Source organism: Arachis hypogaea, chromosome 8, assembly GCF_003086295.3.
Source record: "Arachis hypogaea cultivar Tifrunner chromosome 8, arahy.Tifrunner.gnm2.J5K5, whole genome shotgun sequence".
Classification (NCBI taxonomy): Eukaryota; Viridiplantae; Streptophyta; class Magnoliopsida; order Fabales; family Fabaceae; genus Arachis; species Arachis hypogaea.
The window spans coordinates 44,499,276-44,518,770 of NC_092043.1; the positions used below are offsets into that span (position 1 = coordinate 44,499,276).

At 31.2% G+C, this 19,495-nt stretch overlaps 2 protein-coding genes across 2 annotated transcripts; one reads left to right on the forward strand and one right to left on the reverse strand.

The window, feature by feature from the left end:
• Nucleotides 1–2,658: 2,658 nt before the first annotated feature.
• LOC112707689 (uncharacterized protein At5g64816) lies at nt 2,659–4,391 on the forward strand. Its single transcript, XM_025759580.3, has 2 exons — nt 2,659–2,800; nt 3,591–4,391. The coding sequence occupies exon 2, from the start codon at nt 3,593–3,595 to the stop codon at nt 3,968–3,970; it is 378 nt and encodes a 125-aa protein (XP_025615365.1). The 5' UTR covers nt 2,659–2,800; nt 3,591–3,592; the 3' UTR covers nt 3,971–4,391.
• An 11,672-nt stretch (nt 4,392–16,063) lies between these two features.
• Nucleotides 16,064–16,612, reverse strand: LOC140174746 (uncharacterized). The gene has a single exon (XM_072200256.1). The coding sequence runs from the start codon at nt 16,610–16,612 to the stop codon at nt 16,064–16,066; it is 549 nt and encodes a 182-aa protein (XP_072056357.1).
• Nucleotides 16,613–19,495: the final 2,883 nt, after the last annotated feature.

Sequence of the window (19,495 nt, forward strand, 5' to 3'; positions counted from 1 at the left end):
ATTTTATAAATTTGACCCGCAATTTTGTTTAATGGTAAAAAAAATCAACCACCTAAAAATTGGACCCTTCTGCAATCTCAAATTCAAACTCGTCAATCTAAAAATCTAATCCTCAAATTTCATTTAAAATTTTAATTCACCCAAATCTGAGTCTCTAATTTGGTTTTTACAATTAAAAAAAATCACCACCATATTAAATTAAAACACCCAACTTTCTCATAACTAAGGATAACAAAACAGTAACTTCCATTACTAAAAAAAATAAGTCGACAATCCTTTTCTTTTAGGGTTTTTTTTTTTGTTGTTGTTGTCTTTATTTGGATAATTTACTAAAGGACAAATCTGTTTTGTCTATGTTTCTTTTTTACCTTTTGGTTTTTTTTCACTGGAGTTAATTGTTTTGCCAATTTTAATATTAAATAAAACAAAAATATATTTTTCTAATGTATTTTATTCTTGCAAAATAGTTTATTTTTATCTTGGTACAATAATTATTTTGTATGTTTTTATTTTGTTATACTTTTTTAATTAAATTATTCTATTAATTTTTATATTTTTTAATTTTTAATTAAATTTAAAATTCTTATACTAATTTTAAATTTGAACTTAAATCTTTTTAATAATAAATATTGAGATAAAGTATTATTTTGGTCTCTAAAATTTAGAATGAATATTATTTTAATCTTTAATCTTTTTATTTTTATCCCAAAAAGTTTAAAATAACATAATGTTATTTTACTATCAAATTGCTCACCAAAATTTTAACAAAATTGATATGCTGTTAGTAATATTTTTGTTAAAATTATATTTGTTTAACTTCTTCTTTCACCTTTACTTTTTTCATAAATCCAAATTCTATTGTCCTATTCTTTTCTTTTTCCTCCTCAAATATTTTTTGGAGAATTAATAATATAAAAAGAAAAGAAAGAAAGGAGTAAAACAATAAAATTTGAACTTATTGAAAAAATAAAAGTGGGAGAATAGGTTGAGCACTTTAGTTATATCAATTTAATTAATTGTTAGTGAAAAATTTGTTGGAGAAATAATATTGATATTATTTTAAATATTTTAGAATAAAAATAAGACGATTAAAACATTAGGAACCAAAATAAAATTCACTCCAAACGTTGAACCAAAACAATACTTTATCCTAAACTTTATAAAAATGTTTACATTCATAATCACACCACTAATAAATATGTTTGAGTAGATTCTGTCAAGTTAAATTTTTTAAATAGCATGATAAATTAGAAATTTAAAAGTTGTATAAACACCTAATTTTTAATAAAAATATAAAAATAAAAAAAAGTAATTTAACTTTTTGTTTTCTATATTTATCTTAGTGTATATTTGTCCAATCAAACATATTACTTAATGATTTTATCTCTATTTTTGTTTTTTATATCCCTCTAAAGGCACTCTTAAAAATGCCGATTATCATAATGAAAATGGATTATCTGTGTAATAACACATGATTGATATTACTAAACTCTATAGTCTATACCTCACATGACTTGGTTTGGTTTGAATGGAGGAGCATCTCCAAAAGAATTATTTTTGAAAAAAAAAAATACTTGAAAAAATTGAGATAAATGTTTACATGTGGAACTAATTTATTTTGTGAGGAGTGCTAGGAGTAAGTAAAATTTGTGATATGTAATGCTTATTTTAATAGTGTGAGATGATATCTAATTATGTAAGATTATTTATTTTTGTTTTGACGGTTAAGTATTGGCCAGATTTCAATAAAAATACTGCCTCTAGACTTTCTCATATTTTTTATTTCATTAAACAATAATTTTAGAGTTTAATTTTAATGCACTAATAATGTAAAGCGTTTTACGTGCAATTACATCCATTTTTTTGACCATTTACATGGTCAATATAAAAAGTTATTATTTTTATGAGTATTGCTAGCGAGTAGAATAGATTATTGAGTTACAAAATGAACATCATTCATACTATTTAAAATAATCATTTGAGTACTAGAAATAATAAATATTTTAGATCATAAAACCATTCATCCCAAAAGTTTAAACTGATTTTGGGGTTCACCAAAGATCGAACTCTTGACCTCATCCCAAAAGCTTTAACTAATGGAAAAGAATAATACTAATGTATTATATCTCTAATACTCCCTAAACTTTTATTGTACATATTGTACAAATATTTCATTGACTCCCTATACTTTCTCTATTTTTATTGATGTGATATTACATAATTAAATATATGTGTAAAATTATTTTATACCCATGGCGCATCAAAATTAAATTTTTTATTTTATTTTATTATAAAACTTGAAACTTATTTATTACAAATTTTTGTTAGAGTAATTTATTCGAACAAAACTTGATAGAGACCTGTTTTATATGTCTTACTCAGATTAAAATTTTAAATAACGGTTCCGCTACGTTACCAACAGCACCAACTTCTACCAACTCTTATTTATAATTGTGTGTTCGTAGATGTGTCTAATAAAAATGTCTTTTTTATAACTGTGTTTAATAGAAGTGTCTTTATAGATATATTGTCTGGATGTGTCTCTTTATATATGTATTTAAAATATATTAATTATTAGACACATCTACGAACACACTTCCATAAAACACAAATATAAATATGTTGGTACCCTATACTTTTCCTTTAAATAAAAATAACTATTCAAAAGTCAAAACTCTGAACTCTTCATCCTTCCCCAAAATCAGAAGTCCAAAAGAAAAGAAAGCTGGGTTTAGTTGTTTACCGTTTTACTGATTGGCCTTCGCCGACGGTTCAATTCCGCTCTATCCCACAACCGCCGGTAATCCTTCCTTTCTTCTCTTACACATTCACTCATTCATTCTACTTTCTCTCTTTTTTTTTTTTTAAATTCCCCATTTCTTGCGTTTAGTTCTGTTTTACATAATAATATTCTCTTCAACTTCTGTTTGCTTATTCTTCTTTTAATTCCTTTGTTGCAACTTGTTTTGATTATTATTATTGCATTGTTATTACTTACTCCTGCACAATTGAAGCATCTATGTGGAGAATGCAAATGCATATGCACTACTTTGTTCTCTCCCCCCAGAATGCACGTTATCTGTTTGTTAAAATGCTTCACTTGATTTGGCATTTTCATTTTTTTCAATTTTCATTCTCACTGTTGTAATTACGATGTTTTTACGTATTCTAGACAAGGATAATGTAATAATTCATTCTTTTTATTAGTAATAAAAGAAATTATTATGAGTCTACTAGGATAGATGGAACAGTGACATATGCTTTATATAAATCTTTGGTGTACTTGTCTTTGTTTGATAAATTTGAGGAATTTAGTTCGCTCTAAAGATTTTGATTTTGGGATTTTTTTTTCAATTGATTTAGTTCGCTCTAAGCTTAAACAACATCACTCTAGACATGATAGATGATAGGGCTCAATGACGTGCTTGATCCATGTAACCAATCCCACCTAGTGGGATGAAGCTTTGTTGTTGTTGTTGTTGTTGACTTGTTGTTCTTGTTGTTTAGTTATTTTGTTGGATAATCCTGATGAACGAGTTGAACTAGAAATTTTATAATTAGAAGCAAGGTAGCTGACATTGTATATTTAGAGATGGGGGAATTCTGGTGGTCCCTTTTGGGTGCTGCAATCCCTTTGGTTGTTGCAGGACAAGCTTTTAGGGTGAAGAAGAGGAATGCAGAGGAGCAGAGGCTGAAGAGCACAAGGGGAAGAGAAAGGAGCTCCGATGAAATCTTTGTCTGCGAAAGGGTATGCACATCGAAGAGGATGTTGAAGAAGGTTGGCTCATTCTCAAAGGACCCCATTCCTGATACTTGTGTCACTGTCTGTGGTGTATCTGACCTTGATGCATGCGCTGACGCTTGCGCTCGCACTGTTTGTGTTAACCAGCATCAGGTACCTAATTGGAATGACATATGCCTTAGGAGGTGCCAGAGTGAATGCCTGAAACTCTCATCTCAATCTTCCTAACTGATGGATTGTCAGATTTAGTGCAATGAAAAAGTTTGTGTATACATTTGCATGTTTTTGTTTCATCATTTTAACTCTATAATCCCAGTTTTCTTGGGCAATCCTATGGAAATGCAAATGGGAAATTAGTCAACTAGATCATAGTTCATTTATGATCAAATGCTTGTTTCTTTTGCTTCTCTATCTGTAATTTCTGGTGGCATTCACACACGTTCAATGTTGTAGCATTATGTTATGATTGGCAACAAAGCAAAATGAGGACAGCAATGTGCAATGCTCAACGGAAAATGTAATGTTGCCACAATGGGAATGGGTGTGAGTGCTGCCCGAACTTTAGACTTCGGTGCATGAAGTGTGGAAACATTGCCATACTATTGCTCAATTTTCATTTCTATCTTAAGTATAAAATATGCTTTATGTCTCTGACGTTTATAATTTTCTTAAAAAATACTCATAATGTTTAATTAGATTTAATTGTCTCTGACATTTTTTATTTGTGTCAAAATTATCTTCACACGTTAATTACATCTAAAATATTAGGGGTACAAATCAAAATATCTAGAGATAGCTTTGACACAAATTAAACATGTTAGGGATAATATTAATTGAAATTAAACGTTAAGAGTTTTTTTTTTTAAATTGTAAACTTAAGAGACACAAAATATACTTAACTTCTGTCTAAAAATACAAACTGTCCAAGCAGAGCATTATTTAATATATTGATCATACTCTTGCTGCCCATTATTGTTCCTGAAGTTTATCGTTCTTATTTATATCTATTGGACAAAACAATTGTGTGTTTGTTTCTGTTTCTATAACTAAATGAGTCTCTGTATCTATTGTTTTTGTATTTTTGTCTCGAATAATTTCCAAATGCAACTAAATCTGTATTTTTTTTGGTCTTTCACCTCTCTAAAAACTATCCAGCAATTGATGGCAGGAACCTTCTTTAACTGAAGACCAAGTAACTGTAAGAAGCTAAGATCAATAACAAGGAAAATACACCCAAAACCTAGAAAATAAGGACAACTATACAAAAGAAACATGTCTTGTAAAATAATAAAATTGAAATTTGAGAGTAACAATCCAGCAGTTTTGCTTAAGCCTTAAGGTAGTGTTTGAAAGAGAGATATAGATTTAGAGATTGAGACTAAGAGATAGATACTGAAATAAGTTTTAGTATTGTATTTGGTGTAAATAAGAGACAGAGACTGAAATAAAAATAAAATTTTAATTTAATTTGCACAAAAAATAAAATTAGAATTAATTAATTCAAATAAGAGTATTTTAAGTATAAAATATTATTAAAATTTCAATTTTAATTCCAAAAATTTTCAGTTTCTTGTATCTTTATATTTTAAAAGTACTAAAATTTTAAAGATAAAGACTGAAATTTTAATACCAGAAAAAATACGATAAACATTACCTAAGAGTTCATCTATATCAAAGATTTTTATAATTTGGAAGTGTATATTATTATTCTTTAAATTAATAATATCACTCATCTATATTCTTATGAAATTATCCTCACCATGAAAAGTTTCTTCTATCACTATAGAAAATAAAATAACGAAAATAAAAAAAATAGAGAAAAGAAAAATCACACAATAAAAAAGTGACAATATCACTTTTTTTATAATTTTTGGACATATAAATTAGACATGATATGCTTAGAGATTACGTATGGGGACATATTCATGATAAGTGTGAAGAATAAATTCCATGCTTTGTTATGATAAAAGCTGAATACAATGAAGTATGAAACTAGAACATTCAATTCCATACTTCTTTTTGGTCCCGGTTGATATTTCCATGTATTTATTTATTTATTTATTTATTGGTTACAATTCCATGTATTTAATTTAATCAGTAGTAGCTCCTTTAAATTCAATTATGCTATTGCTATGTTAATCCACTAACGCCGAAGGTAGTCCCACAAGGCCACAAGTAGATATGGGTCGTCTAGATAGATTTACAAGTTATTTTTTTTTTTAATTTTTAGCTTATAAAAATATATAGTATTAATGTTTGATATAAATTTTAAAATTAATTTTTAATTTTTTAAAAAATTATTTTAGTGTCTATAAAAAAAATAATTTTTTTAATAATAAAAAGTTTTTTATTTTTTGAAAAATAAATATTTTTAAAATTAAAAATTTACAGATAAAATAATTTATTTATAAATTATTTTTAATATAAATATTTATTATTTAAGCTATTTTTTTTAAAAATAGTGTGAATAAGTTATATCTCAAACTAAAGTTTCGGACGCAAAAGCAAAAAAGAAAGAAAGAAAAGATTTTTTTTTAAAAGGTGCAGTTCTTGGCTAGATTAAAGTTATATCATTTTAACCAATTTAAATTAGTTTAATGATTAATTCATTAGTTTAAATGTTAAAAATTAGAATTATACTTTATATATATATATAGCAACTCATTTTGACTGCAAATCTTTAAATAAAATTTTAATCCACCATAAATTAATCTTTAATACGTTAAAAAATACCGTATGCAAATTAAAAAAAAAAAAAAGTTATATGATTTCCTTATCTATCTATATACTTATCACAATATTTGATCAATAAACACCTTAAAGATTATAAAACTTAGAAACCTTTACTAATCAAGTAAGCATGATCTCTTTTTGGTATTAGTATTTTTTGTGTGCCTTTTTTTGTATTAGTATGATATTGTGCCCGTTATTCTTAAATAATTCTAAAACAATTATTAAAATTTATAAATCAATCATAGTTCGTAAAATTGTCAATTATTTTTTTTTATCATTTTTGAAGGATTGTAAGTTCTTGTTTTTTTAAGGAGATTATTTTTAAGAGGGGTGTTAAGGGGTCAATAGAATTTGTGATGTTTAGTCATTAATTAATTATTATTAATATTTTTAATGGTATAAAATGATATCTAATGGTATAAGATTAATCATTTTTCTTTTGATAGTTAAAAGTTGGCCAGATTTCAACAAAAATACTGGCCCATAGACTTTCTTTATTTTTAATGGCGACAAGTTTATCTTGATGAATATATTCAAGGGTGTGTTTGGTAAACACGTTAGAAGCACAAGAAGTGCGTTTAATCTTTTTAAACGTTGTAATTTTTGTTTGGCTAATTTTTTTCTTCTGAACGCGAACATGATTTTGAATTTAAACTCCCGTTTAGCAAAAGCTACTTTGCGTTCACTTTATAAATTAAAAAATTAATTGACATTCTATTAATTTTACCATTCAATCTTATCTACAATAAAAAATACTAAAAATAATCATCAAAATTCTTGAATTTTTTTCATAAATAAATATTTTTTAATATTATTATTAGTACTCTTTATTAAATTTTAATTTTTATCAATTTTTTATTTATTTTTTATATTAATAGTATAAATATTTTTATTTAAAATTTTTATATGTTCATTTATATATATCATAATCAAATTTACAAAATTAATTCTATACAAAATTTTATTTACAAACTCTAATCCAAACCCACCCTAACTCAACTTTGATTGTTCCCTCATTTATTGAATCTTTACCGAGGCATACTTCATAAACCAATAATGGTACGAATTTACACACTATATAATGAAAGAGAATTTCTCCAAATTTGAACTAGATAATCTTTTTACTTGAAACTATAGAACAAATAGTGGTGTCTAATTAAAGAGAGCTATCTATCCATATATTTACTCCCAAAATAGTATAGTATCTACCATAGTACCATCCATACGTGTCGCAAGAATAAACAAAGGAGTGAAAGGACGCAAGTGAGCCCTACTTTAAATCTTGTGCCACGTGTGGCGTGTCATCTCTAGTGTCCGTACGGCCATGCCACACTAGCGTTGGCGTATTGTCGTTTTGCGGAATTTTGTATTTTTGTTGGCTCTTTTTGTCGTTTAACCCGCAAAAGGAGTGAAACGTCGTCTCAGGTCTTAGACAGAGGGAGACACGTGCAGAAGCTACGAGGCGCGTGCCGATCATGAATTCGTGGTATATCTAAATAATTATACAGTGTGTACACAAAAAATAAATTATTCTAAAATATCATTTTTATCCCAATATTTAGAATAAGTTCCAAATTTATTCTTAACATTTCAATCATTTTATTTAAATTTCTAACATTTTAAAATTGATTGAATATTATTCTGTCGTTAGAGATCCGTTAACAGAATTGACGACGGGACAAAATTGAAACAATTTTAAAATGCTAGAGACTTAAATAGGACGAAAACATTAGAGACAAAAATTATACATAAAAATAATTTTTAATTCAATTTTATCTTTTAATAATATTAATTTTTTACTGTACATAGTATTCAATTATTTTTTAATTACATCTAAGTAAATTATACTTAATCACATTATTTTTATTTTAAATAAAATTATTTTTTATAATTTTAAAGAATTTTGATACATTAGAGACAAAATATATAATTTATATTTTATTATATATATATATATTATTTTTTTCTGCAAGTTTATATACTAATCATTCTACAAATATTTTATGATAACTAAAAATTTTTAAGAGTAAAATTATAAAAAATTAATTTATTTAGAATGAAAGTAATATGATTAAGTGTATTTTATTTAGATGTGATTAAAAAATAATTAAATACTGTGTATAGTAAAAATTGATATTATTAAATGATAAAATTAAAATTTATTTCTATGTATCCTAACGTTTTTGAAACGTTAGGACTTAAATAGGATGATTGAAATGTTAGAGACAACTTTGGAACTTATCTCAAACGTTGGGGATAAAAACGATACTTTACTCTATAAAATAATAATATTAAAATGAGTATTGCTAAGGAGCTAATGGAATATTTGTACAATATGTACAATGAGATCGAACTCTTAATTTTTTGGATCTAAAGTTCTCATACCATGTCATGATAGCACTCATTCCAAAAGCTTATACTGATAAGAGAAAGTAACATTAATGGTTATATCTCTAATACTCTTTAAACCTCTATTGTACATATTATATAAATATTTTATTGATTCTCTATATTTTTTTATTAAAATATAACAATATATATTAAAAATCAATTAAAATATATATTTATATATAAATGTATAATAAAAATTTAATAATTAATTTTGCATGTGTATATAAAATTTTTATAAATTAAATTTTTTTAAATTAAAATATTAAATATATATTTTATAAAAATTATAAATTTAATAGTAATTAAATTTTATTTTATTATTTTATGAATTTTTTATTTTGAAGAATTTTTAAATTATATATATATATACAAGAGAACAGATGGCGAGTGTTGAAGTTGCTATAGCTTATGTAGAGTGTTGTGCTGTTTGAGCTATCATGGATGATCTTTTGTCGGATATATCATTTGAACCTTGAAGAATGTAGATGACGCTTTGTATTTTTAATATGGAGTAGAAAGTGGTGTTTTTAAATAAGATAAAAAGTTGGTGTGTTTTTTATTTATATAGATATAAGTGTTAAATTTGTGGTGTTTTAATTTTTTTTGTTGATATTTATAAATTTGAGGGTCAGATTTATGATTTTAATTTTTTTAAAAGAAATTCAAATCTAAGTTAGATTTAAGTTTTTTTTATTTTAAATTTTTTTCTCAGATTTATAATTTTATGAAATCTAATTCTCAAATTTTTCTATTTTTTTAAATTTGAGGGTTCGATTTATTATTTAAAGTTAAAAAAATTAATCTATATTAAAAAAAACACACTAATTATCTATAATAATAAATTATACACAATTTTTTTCATATAAAAAAAATTAGCCTGTACATGAATAATATTAGAAAAAAGAGGGAAAAAACCGATATTTGCATCTGTTAAATATGAATGACTAATTTTTATTATTTGTATACTTTTTTCGTGTGCACTTTGACGCCTTGAATTTTTTGAAGAATCCCAAATTTTCAGTTTTATTGTTATTTTACAAATATCATTTTGACATTTGTTTCGAAGTAAAATATTTTGGGCAGAGTATACATGGACTCTAGTTGGGAAAATATGTTGTAGTTAATTGCCTTATTTTAAGATTAGTTATTTATAGAGTTTTTTTTTTTTTTGGACATGGCCATGGGCCAGAAGAACAAACCTGGCCTAGACCCAGAACCCGAACTCCCAAACCCAGAAAACCAACCCGAATCCGCTCATTTCACCCACTCTCAGGCCCGACCAAACCCAGAACCCTAAGCAACCTCACCCTCTTCTTCATCCTTCCGATGAGTGCGTCTTCGCTTCTGCTGCGTCACAGCGGCTCCTTATGAAAATTACGGTACTGCTGCGGGCCGTCCAGAGTTATATCTCCAGCTTCGATTCTCTCGCCAATCATTGTGTGTGTCCCATCTTCATCCGGCGCGAGTTCTCCTCCTCGCTGAAGCTCCCCCTGCTGCCGTTGAGCACGTCCTAAGTTTGTTGAATTCTCAACCACATTGTGACCATTGCTGCACTTGTGCTGAGAGAGCATCTGCCCAATATGAAATGAGTCTTCGTTCCATTTGTTGCGGCTATTTGTGTTATTGAACGTGTCTCTGCTGGTGGGTTTTGTTTGCCGAGTTGAAACCGGGTTGTGAATTCGCCGATTCCCTTGAGTTGCATGGCTGTTCCAGGTTTCCCTTTCCACCCGCCCAGGTAATCCTTCGTCTCTTTGATTTCCTTGAGGGTTGGTTGAACTTGAAACCTGATTGTCTTGAATTCGATTGCGTTGATTGTTCTGAAGAATTGCGAATCCTGCCTCTGTTCTGATAATATTCATGATCTGTATAGGCGGATTGAATGTCCATTGCCTCTGTAGCTGATTTACTGCTGCCATCGCTGCCAGTTGGTGAGCTAAGGTGTTGCCTTCTCGTGGAGTCCAAGTAGCTCCCACATCCGGCGCCTCTTCCAGCAGTTGCAGAATGTCCCTGATAATTGCGTCTGCTTCAGCTAATGGCGATCTTGCCTTGATCGCTTGAACCAAAGGTAAACAATCTGATTCAATTATGCAGTTCCTTATCTGTAAATTTTTTGTGAGAATAAGAGCTTCTCTGTATGCTTGTGCTTCTGCTGCTAAAGCTGATATTGATTTGAATTTTGATGAAGCTCCGGTTATGATTTTGCCTTCCCAGTCCCTGAACACTGCTGCTGTTGTTGCGATTCCTGTCTCCCTTTGAAAAGCCGCGTCTATGTTTACTTTTATCTTGTTGCGGGGTGGAGGCCTCCAGGTAATCCTCCGCTTCTCTCCATTCCTATCTGCCATAGCTTTAATGTCTTTGTTGAGATCTTTTGTTGCATTATGATATTCTGTTGTAATCTGTTCTGAATGAATTATTGTATTTTGTGGATTGAGTTTCTTTTGCTGGAATATGTGCTGGTTCCTAGCTTTCCAAATGCACCAACAAACACATCCTAATTTGCACAAAATTTTGTCTTGTTCACCTCCTGCCAGTTTCTTAATTTTGTCAGTTGTGTTTATCAACCATTTTTCAAAAGATTTGACCTCATAAGCCGTAGGCACGATTTGAATACTAGATCCAAACTATACCGCTCTCGTCCACGGGCATAATAGCAACACATGTTCTATTGTCTCATCTTGTTCATGACATATGCTGCATTTGGGAGTGATAGCACTTTTGCGCTGATATAAACTCGCGTTCACTGGCAGAATTCCATGTGCTGCTTTCCAAAGAAACATTTTAACCTTCTCCGGTACCGGTAATCTCCAAATCCTCTCCCATATCTCCTTCGAATTCTGACTTGTTGAAGCTTTGCCTATTGTTGTGACTTCCATTGTATCCTTCTCCTCCTTCGCTGCCTGATACCCTGATTTGACTGAATATTCTCCGTCATTCCTATACGGCCAAACCAAATGATCCTTCTTATTGACCAAACTAATGGGTGTTCTTGTTATCAGCTCAATCTCATTTCCATGAAAAAATTTTTGAATTTTGTCTAAATCCCATCCCTCGCCCTCTCTTATTAGCTCGCTCACTTTTCTATGTTGATTTTCTCCGACTCTCCTCAACTTGTCTATTCCTACCACCCAATTATCTTTCCAGATATCTATCCCTGCTCCATTTCCTACGCTCCACCTTCCTTTCCTTCTGAGAAAATCTCTACCCTCTAACATACTCCTCCAAATCCATGATGCGCTGCCTCCTCTTTCCGCTTCCCATAGGCTACAATTTGGATAGTATATGGCCTTTAGAATCCGAGCCCATATTGAATCTTCCTCCTTTACCAGTCTCCAAGCTTGCTTAGCCAAGAGTGCTATGTTTTGGCATTCAAAATCTTTAAATCCTAAGCCTCCGTTTAATTTGCTCCTAGTCATATTTGTCCAGCTCTTCCAGTGAATGCTTCTTTCCTTATCGTTCGTAGTCCACCAGAATTTTGCAATTATTGATCCCATTTTCCTGCAAAAAGACTTTGGAAATTTGATGATGTTCATGGCATAGACCGGAATCGCCTGTATAACTGCCTTTATCAGAACCTCCTTTCCCGCTTGATTTAAGAGTTTCTCCTTCCATCCTTGCATTTTATCTAGTATTTTTTCTTGAATCCACTCTAGTGCTTTGTTCTTGGATCTCCCCCATGTAGCTGGTAATCCTAGGTATTTTCATGGCTCTTCCCATGACGCCATTCCGGTGATTTCTTCAATATTAACTCTCCTCTGAATCGATACTTGGCTTCCAAAGATCAGTCCAGATTTTTCTATATTTATTCTTTGTCCTGATGCCTCTGTGTATTTGTTTATGATCTGAATTAATTGATAAATCTCCTCTTCTTGCGCACCTGCAAAAATGATACAATCATCAGCGAATAGCAAATGGGTTAAAACTGGTGCAGTTGGAGCTAATTTTATTCCTGAAATCAGGTTATCCTTCAATGCCCTTTCCATGAGAATAGTAAAACTTTCCGCTGCTAAGATAAAGAGATATGGTGATAACGGATCTCCCTGTCTAAGTCCCCTTTGAGGGTGGATCTTGGCCAATAATTTTTCATTAATTTTAAATCTATAAGTGGCACTCTTAACACAACTCATCATCAGCTTCACCCATTCTATACTGAAGCCGAACTTTTCCATGACCTTTTGCAAAAAATTCCATTCCAATCTGTCATAAGCCTTATTCATATCCAATTTGATGGCTATATCATTACTTCCGTGATTTCCTTTTCTGTTTAATTTGTGAAACACTTCCTGCACTACTACTATATTGTCCTGTATGAGCCTTCCTTTTATGAAAGCGCTCTGAACCGGAGATATGATAATATCAAGCACTTTCCTCAATCTTCCGACTAAGACCCTTGTTACAATCTTGTATATGAAGTTATAGCAGCTGATGGGTCTGAGTTGATTCAGACTCTCCGGTTGCCTCACTTTCGGAATTAAAACCACAGTTGTTTCTCCTAACTCCTCTGGTAAGCTGCCTTCTTCAAAAATCTGCCTCACCACACCACACACTTCTTTATTCAGAATATCCCAATGCTGTTGGTAGAAAAGTCCATTTAACCCATCAGGACCCGGGGCTTTTAAGCTTCCCATGCTAAAGACTGCTTCCTTGATTTCCTCATCTTTGATCTTTGCCATTAGGTTATCATTCATCTTTCTCGTGACCCTCATAGGTATATGTTTTAAGCATTCTTCCATGTTCCTATCCCCTTCCGGGGTGAACAGTTTGGCAAAATGTGTTTCTACTAGTCTCATGATTTCTGCTTCTCCCTGTATCCAATGTCCAGCCTCATCTTTTAGTTTATCAATTCTGTTTCGCATTCTTCTCTGTATGGTTGTTGCATGAAAAAAAGCTGTGTTTTTGTCTCCCCATTTGAGGCATTTCAACCTTGATCTTTGCCCCCAGTATTTTTCTTCTTGCCTCCAAAGATCATTTATCTGTTTCTTCAATTCTTTCTCTCTTTTTTGATCCCTGTCCGTCATATCACCTTTTTGTATCTGAAGTAACTCTTTCTTCCTTTTTTCTATTTCTTTGTCTGCTCTTTTGAACTTTCTTTTGCTCCACTCCGTCAATTCCCTTATGCATCTACCCCTCTTTTTGATGAATTGATTCCAGCAGTTTCTATTTCTATCATCCTGCTGCCAGCTCCTCCTAATAACCTCTTCACATTCCTCATGCTCAGTCCAAAAGGCCTCATACCTGAATTCTTTTTTCATCCTAACTTTCGGCTGTGTTTCCAAAATTAAGGCACAATGATCCGAACTTATGGCCGGAGCAGCTTTTAGAACAACATTCTGATGTAGACTAAGCCATTTCCAATTCACTAATACCCTATCTAGTCTTTCCCTAGTGACAAAGTTGTTTCTTGGGTTGCTGTACCATGTGAACCTACTTCCTTTAAGATCAATATCTATTAAACCATTATCATCTACAAATTTTCTGAAGGTATCCAAATAAATTTTTGGTTGAGGATGAAGGCCTACCTTTTCATCTTGACTTAGGATATCATTGAAATCTCCCAAAACAGCTTGAGGTTCTTCCTTGTTTCTATTACTTACCGTAAGCTCCTGCCAGAGTTTCCTTCGCTTTTGGAAAATTGGGTTGCCATACACAAAAATACCCTGCCATTTCATAACATTATTGATATTAATACTTGCTTTAATATAATTATCACACCACTCATAAACATCAATATTTATATTGGATTTCCAAAGCAGACATAGCCCACCGGACAAGCCCCGGGGTTCTACACAAAAAAGCTTGTCAAAATTCAACATTCTTCTTATCCTACTCATTCTTTCTTGACTGGCCCTGGTTTCCATTAAAAACACTATAAGCAGCTTTACTTTTTTACAAAGGTTATACAACTCAGAAATTGTCGGGGCAGCCGCTATTCCCCGACAATTCCAACTGATGATACTCATGGCTGAGGGTGGGGCTTGATAAGGCCTGCCTCCTCAGCCATTTGCATTTCAGTAATCTGACCAGTAACAAACCTAGCTAACTGATACTCCCCTGAACCATTGGAATTGTTGCTGTTCTTTGTTTTCTTGGGTTCTCTATCCTCTTGCTCCTCTTGTCTCTCTCTGTAAGTTAGCATTGGAATCTGTTTGGTTTCTCATTTTCTCTTCAGATTCAGATTCAGTTCCAATTTCTTTGCAAGTCGCATCTCCCAGTCTGTCTGTGCTTCCGCTTCCTTTTCTTCATCTTCATCACTTGCTAACTCAACATAATAGATGTTATCCCCTGGCTTTGTTTTTTGGTACTCTCCTTTATGTTCTGTCATTTGATCTTCTTTGGATAGTCTTCCATTAGCATTCTCCTCTGTTTCCCCCTTCAGAAGTTCTTGTTTCTCTTTTTCCTCTGTTCTGGCTACACATTCCTGTTTATCCAGCTTCCTTGCTAACATAAGCCTTTTTAATTCTTGGCCTATAGTTTCCTTTCCTTTTTTTCCTGGGCCCATTCTCCAATCTTCTATTTTATAGCTGTTCACTTCTTCTCTTTCCATTGCATACTTATTTAGCCCACTTTTTCCCGCAATCCTTACTTGCTGGTGTGAAGCCCCTGTATTGGGCCCAATATCCCTTGCTTGACCAATTCCATCTGATTTCTTTTCCTGATTCCTCCTTTCTTGCATCTGGGCCTTTTTGAAATTGGCCCATTCATTCTTCCTCTCTCTTATCTCTTCAATCAGATTGCTAATTTTATAGGCTGCTTCTAGGTCATGATGCGTATCCCCCTCTTCCTGAAAATTAGGGATTCTTGGTACTTCTTCTACCTGCTCCTCTGCATCTGCCATCTCTTCTTCTCTCTTCATTTGGTTTTCCCAGACACTTTCCTCCCGGATTTTCTGCTGCGAAACTCTTTCTGACCTCATCCTACTCTCTTCAAAGCTTCGTTCATCGCTACTCTCTCTCTCTCCGGGTTCCTTTGTTCACGCGCCTGCATCTCCCCATCCTGATTCCGTCCTCCTTGGTTTGGGGTACCTCCTCCCATGGTTGATCCTGTTCGACCCTGACTTGCTCCCAGTCCCGGTGTATATTTCTTCTTTGTAGGATCCTAGCATGCCATGGCTGTTGGATTCTTGCATGACTTCTTCTCATGCCCTAGTATGCCATAGTTGAAGCAGTAGCTGTCCGGCAGTCTCTCATACTTGAAAAAAATTCACAGTGGAGGCAGACTCTCTCTATCTAACCAGAATCCTGTAGGTAATGCCTTTGTGATGTCGATGCTCACCCTAATTCTCAGATATGGCTTTTTGAGGACTCCATCTGTCTTTGGTTCTTCAGCTTCGACTAAGACTCCTAACATTTCTCCGATAAGCCTAGCAGTTTCTTTCTCCATGAATTCAAGTGGTATGCCGTGAACTTGAATCCAGAATTTCATGAAGTCATGGTCAACTTCAAAAACAGACTCGCCCTCCTTCCACAACCTGAGATTAATCATATTACCTTTGACATTCCATGGTCCATTCTGAATGATCTGCAACCCTTTCTTCCTGTCTTTAAAGCTGAAAAGTATCTTCTTTCTTCCAATATCTGTAACTGCCACTCCTTGAGGGTTTCCCCACATTCCCAGTAAGGCATTTTTGCAAGTTTTGAAATTTATCTCCTTGTCACTTATTAGCTTTCCCACCACGTTTAAGCAATCTTTCTTATATCCCATTTCTCCCGACTTGTTGAGCTTTATGACTTTTCCTTCGATGGTGTTCATGTTGAAAGTTGATGTAGAGAAAGTTATGTGTTCCAGGTTCAGAGTTTAATGTGGGAAATGTAATGTGTTTCAGGTTTCAGTGGTTTGACGGTTCAAGAAAGATGAGGATTATGTAGAAATGTGGATTTGATTGTTGAAAACAAGGTTGAGAATAAACTCCCTTACATTTGGAGAAGAACCCGAAGTTCTTTGAAGACTCTCCTATTGAGAGAAACGGAGCTCCCTAGTTATTTATAGAGTTAAAGGACATAAAAGGCTAACGAACTGTAATTCACATGGTATATGTCTCTCTTTTTTTTTAATTTAGAAATTTTTGGTTCAAACTTCGTTTGATGTCATTTGATCCAAAAAAAATAAAAAATAAAAATCCATAATAAGTATAGATATAAAAAGTGTGTTTGTAACATCTTGAGAATAGAACTCTCAAAAAAAAAAATCTTTTCTTTGGTTTGGAATACAAAAAGTATCATTTTCAAGAGAATTCCAATTCTCACATTAGTGTTCAAGTTAAATCAGACAAAAAAATGTCTGATTTGCAATTCCATCATTATTAAAGATTGAAATATCAAAAATATTTATAATAAATAATAAAGACAAATAAAGAAATCACAAAGATAAAATAGTAAAAAATACACACTTCATTTCATTCATACAATTAATTATTTCAAGTCATGAATTTGAATCTAAAATAAAATTAGAATTCATTTTTTAAAAAAAATAGAATTCTTTTTCTCACTTTAATACTGTTTATGTTGTTGTTATGCTATATTATTTTAGGATGCTTTCATCAAATACGTCATCAAAAATACCATTATCCCAAGAATAATTATCAACTCTTGATGCAATAATTGAAATCCAAAAAAATAACAATAGAGAAAAAATTATCCTGCATAGGGCATTGTAAAAAAGTTATTGAATTTGAAAAAATCATTATATTATGCATATATTGCGAGAAGTTTATTAAGGGTGGAGAAATTAATCGGTTTAAATATTATTTGGTCGAAAAAAGAGGAGATATTAAGTTATGTCAAAAGGTGCCAGCACTAGTAAGATACCAATTTAATCAGAACATCGAAAAACTTCAAAGTAAGAAGATAAAAGCTCAAGAATAATATGTAAAAACTTATAATACTTGTGATGAAATTGAAAGAAAATTTGATGAGAATGAAATGCGATAGCAACAAAAATTAAGACTTCCATCACCTAATTTTAGAAAAGAAAAACAATTCAAAGAATTATAATTTTTTTTTTCACCTGGAACTCAACCTACTATAAAAAGTGTATTCCAAAGCAAAGAAATTATAAAAAAATGTGACATTGTCATTAAAAAATGGATAATGGATACTCGTTGTATCATTTAATGCAGATAATTCAAGTTATATTATCAAATATTAACCAATGATTATTGATGCTATTGTAAGCATGATTACAGGGTATATGGGCCCAAATTATGTAGAGTTCATGTGTATTTGTTGAGTAAATTAATTGAAGATGTAAAAAAAATTATTGAAAATTATTGTGAGATTTGGAAATAAATTAGATGTACTATGATGGCCGACAGATGAACTAATTATTGTAGGTGTACTTTAATTAATTTTTAGTTTATTATAATATAGGAATTGTTTTTTCTAAAATTAGTTGATATTTCTTATGTCTCAAAAATTGTCAATACTTTGTTTAAATTGTTTGAGGATGTATTATTTGTTGCTTGAGAATGTTATGTATATAGTAACGAAAAATACTACAAATTATATTGTTATTGGAATGTTATTGGAATCTGAGTTTCCTAAACTATATTGGCCTCTTTGTGCTACTTATTGTATTAATCTGATGCTTCAAGATATTAAAAAGTTTGAGAAAGTAAGTGAAACTGTGTCACAAACTTTAATGGTTATGAAGTACATATATAATCGTTGTCATCCGTTGTACTTGATGCGAAAATTTACAGTTGGACGGGGAACACTTCGATTTACTCCAACTCGATTTGTCATTAACTTCATTGCTTTGTATAATAAATTGGCGCGTCTTTTACGGTCGGGATTACCATCGAAAAATTTGACGGTCAACCCACTTAATGAAACGCTGTGTTTTGGTGACGCACAATGGTTTACCGTCGAATTTTTTCGACGGTAACTTGGACGGTAAATTCAAAGCGCAAACCCTCTTCCCCCTCATTCAAATTTTACTCTCCCTCCCCCTTTCTCTCTCTCTATGATAAGAAAAAAAAAAGGATAAACAAGACAAGAATTGAAACTAAATAGAAAAGATAATTTGTAATTGAAATAGAAACAAAAAAGATAAGTTGAAATTAAATACAAAGATAACCACTCTACTTTTTATCTAATTTCTTAATGCAACAAGAAAGAGACTCTTCAACCTAACTTGTCCACATCACAGTTTGGGAATTGAATAGAATGAACTCGTCAACCTTTTACCCAATTTCCCATGCAACTCACTTAACCTCATTTGTCCACACTATAGTTTCACCACGAAATTAAAAAAAATGTTTTGGTACCTCCAATAACTCAATACTAAGCCCACATATACAAAGTCCAATCTAATAACTAAATAAACAAAATTAAAATACATTAAATTCAATTGAATATTCTAAAAATATAAACTAATAATTCTGAATAATATTTGAACTCTTCATATCCCGAACATTTGAAGCACGTATCATTCTCCTCCTTTTCAAAAAGATTCATCCTCAAATCTTCTAGTGGAAAAATTAGTGTATGAAAAGGACAAATACAAGAAAGATAACTTTTTATTGTGTTTTTTTTTTGTACTTTTTTATTTTTTTCTAAATATAAAATCAACAATAACGACAAGATAAATAATGAAATACAAATAAGAAAGACAATAACATAAAGAAGGATGTGA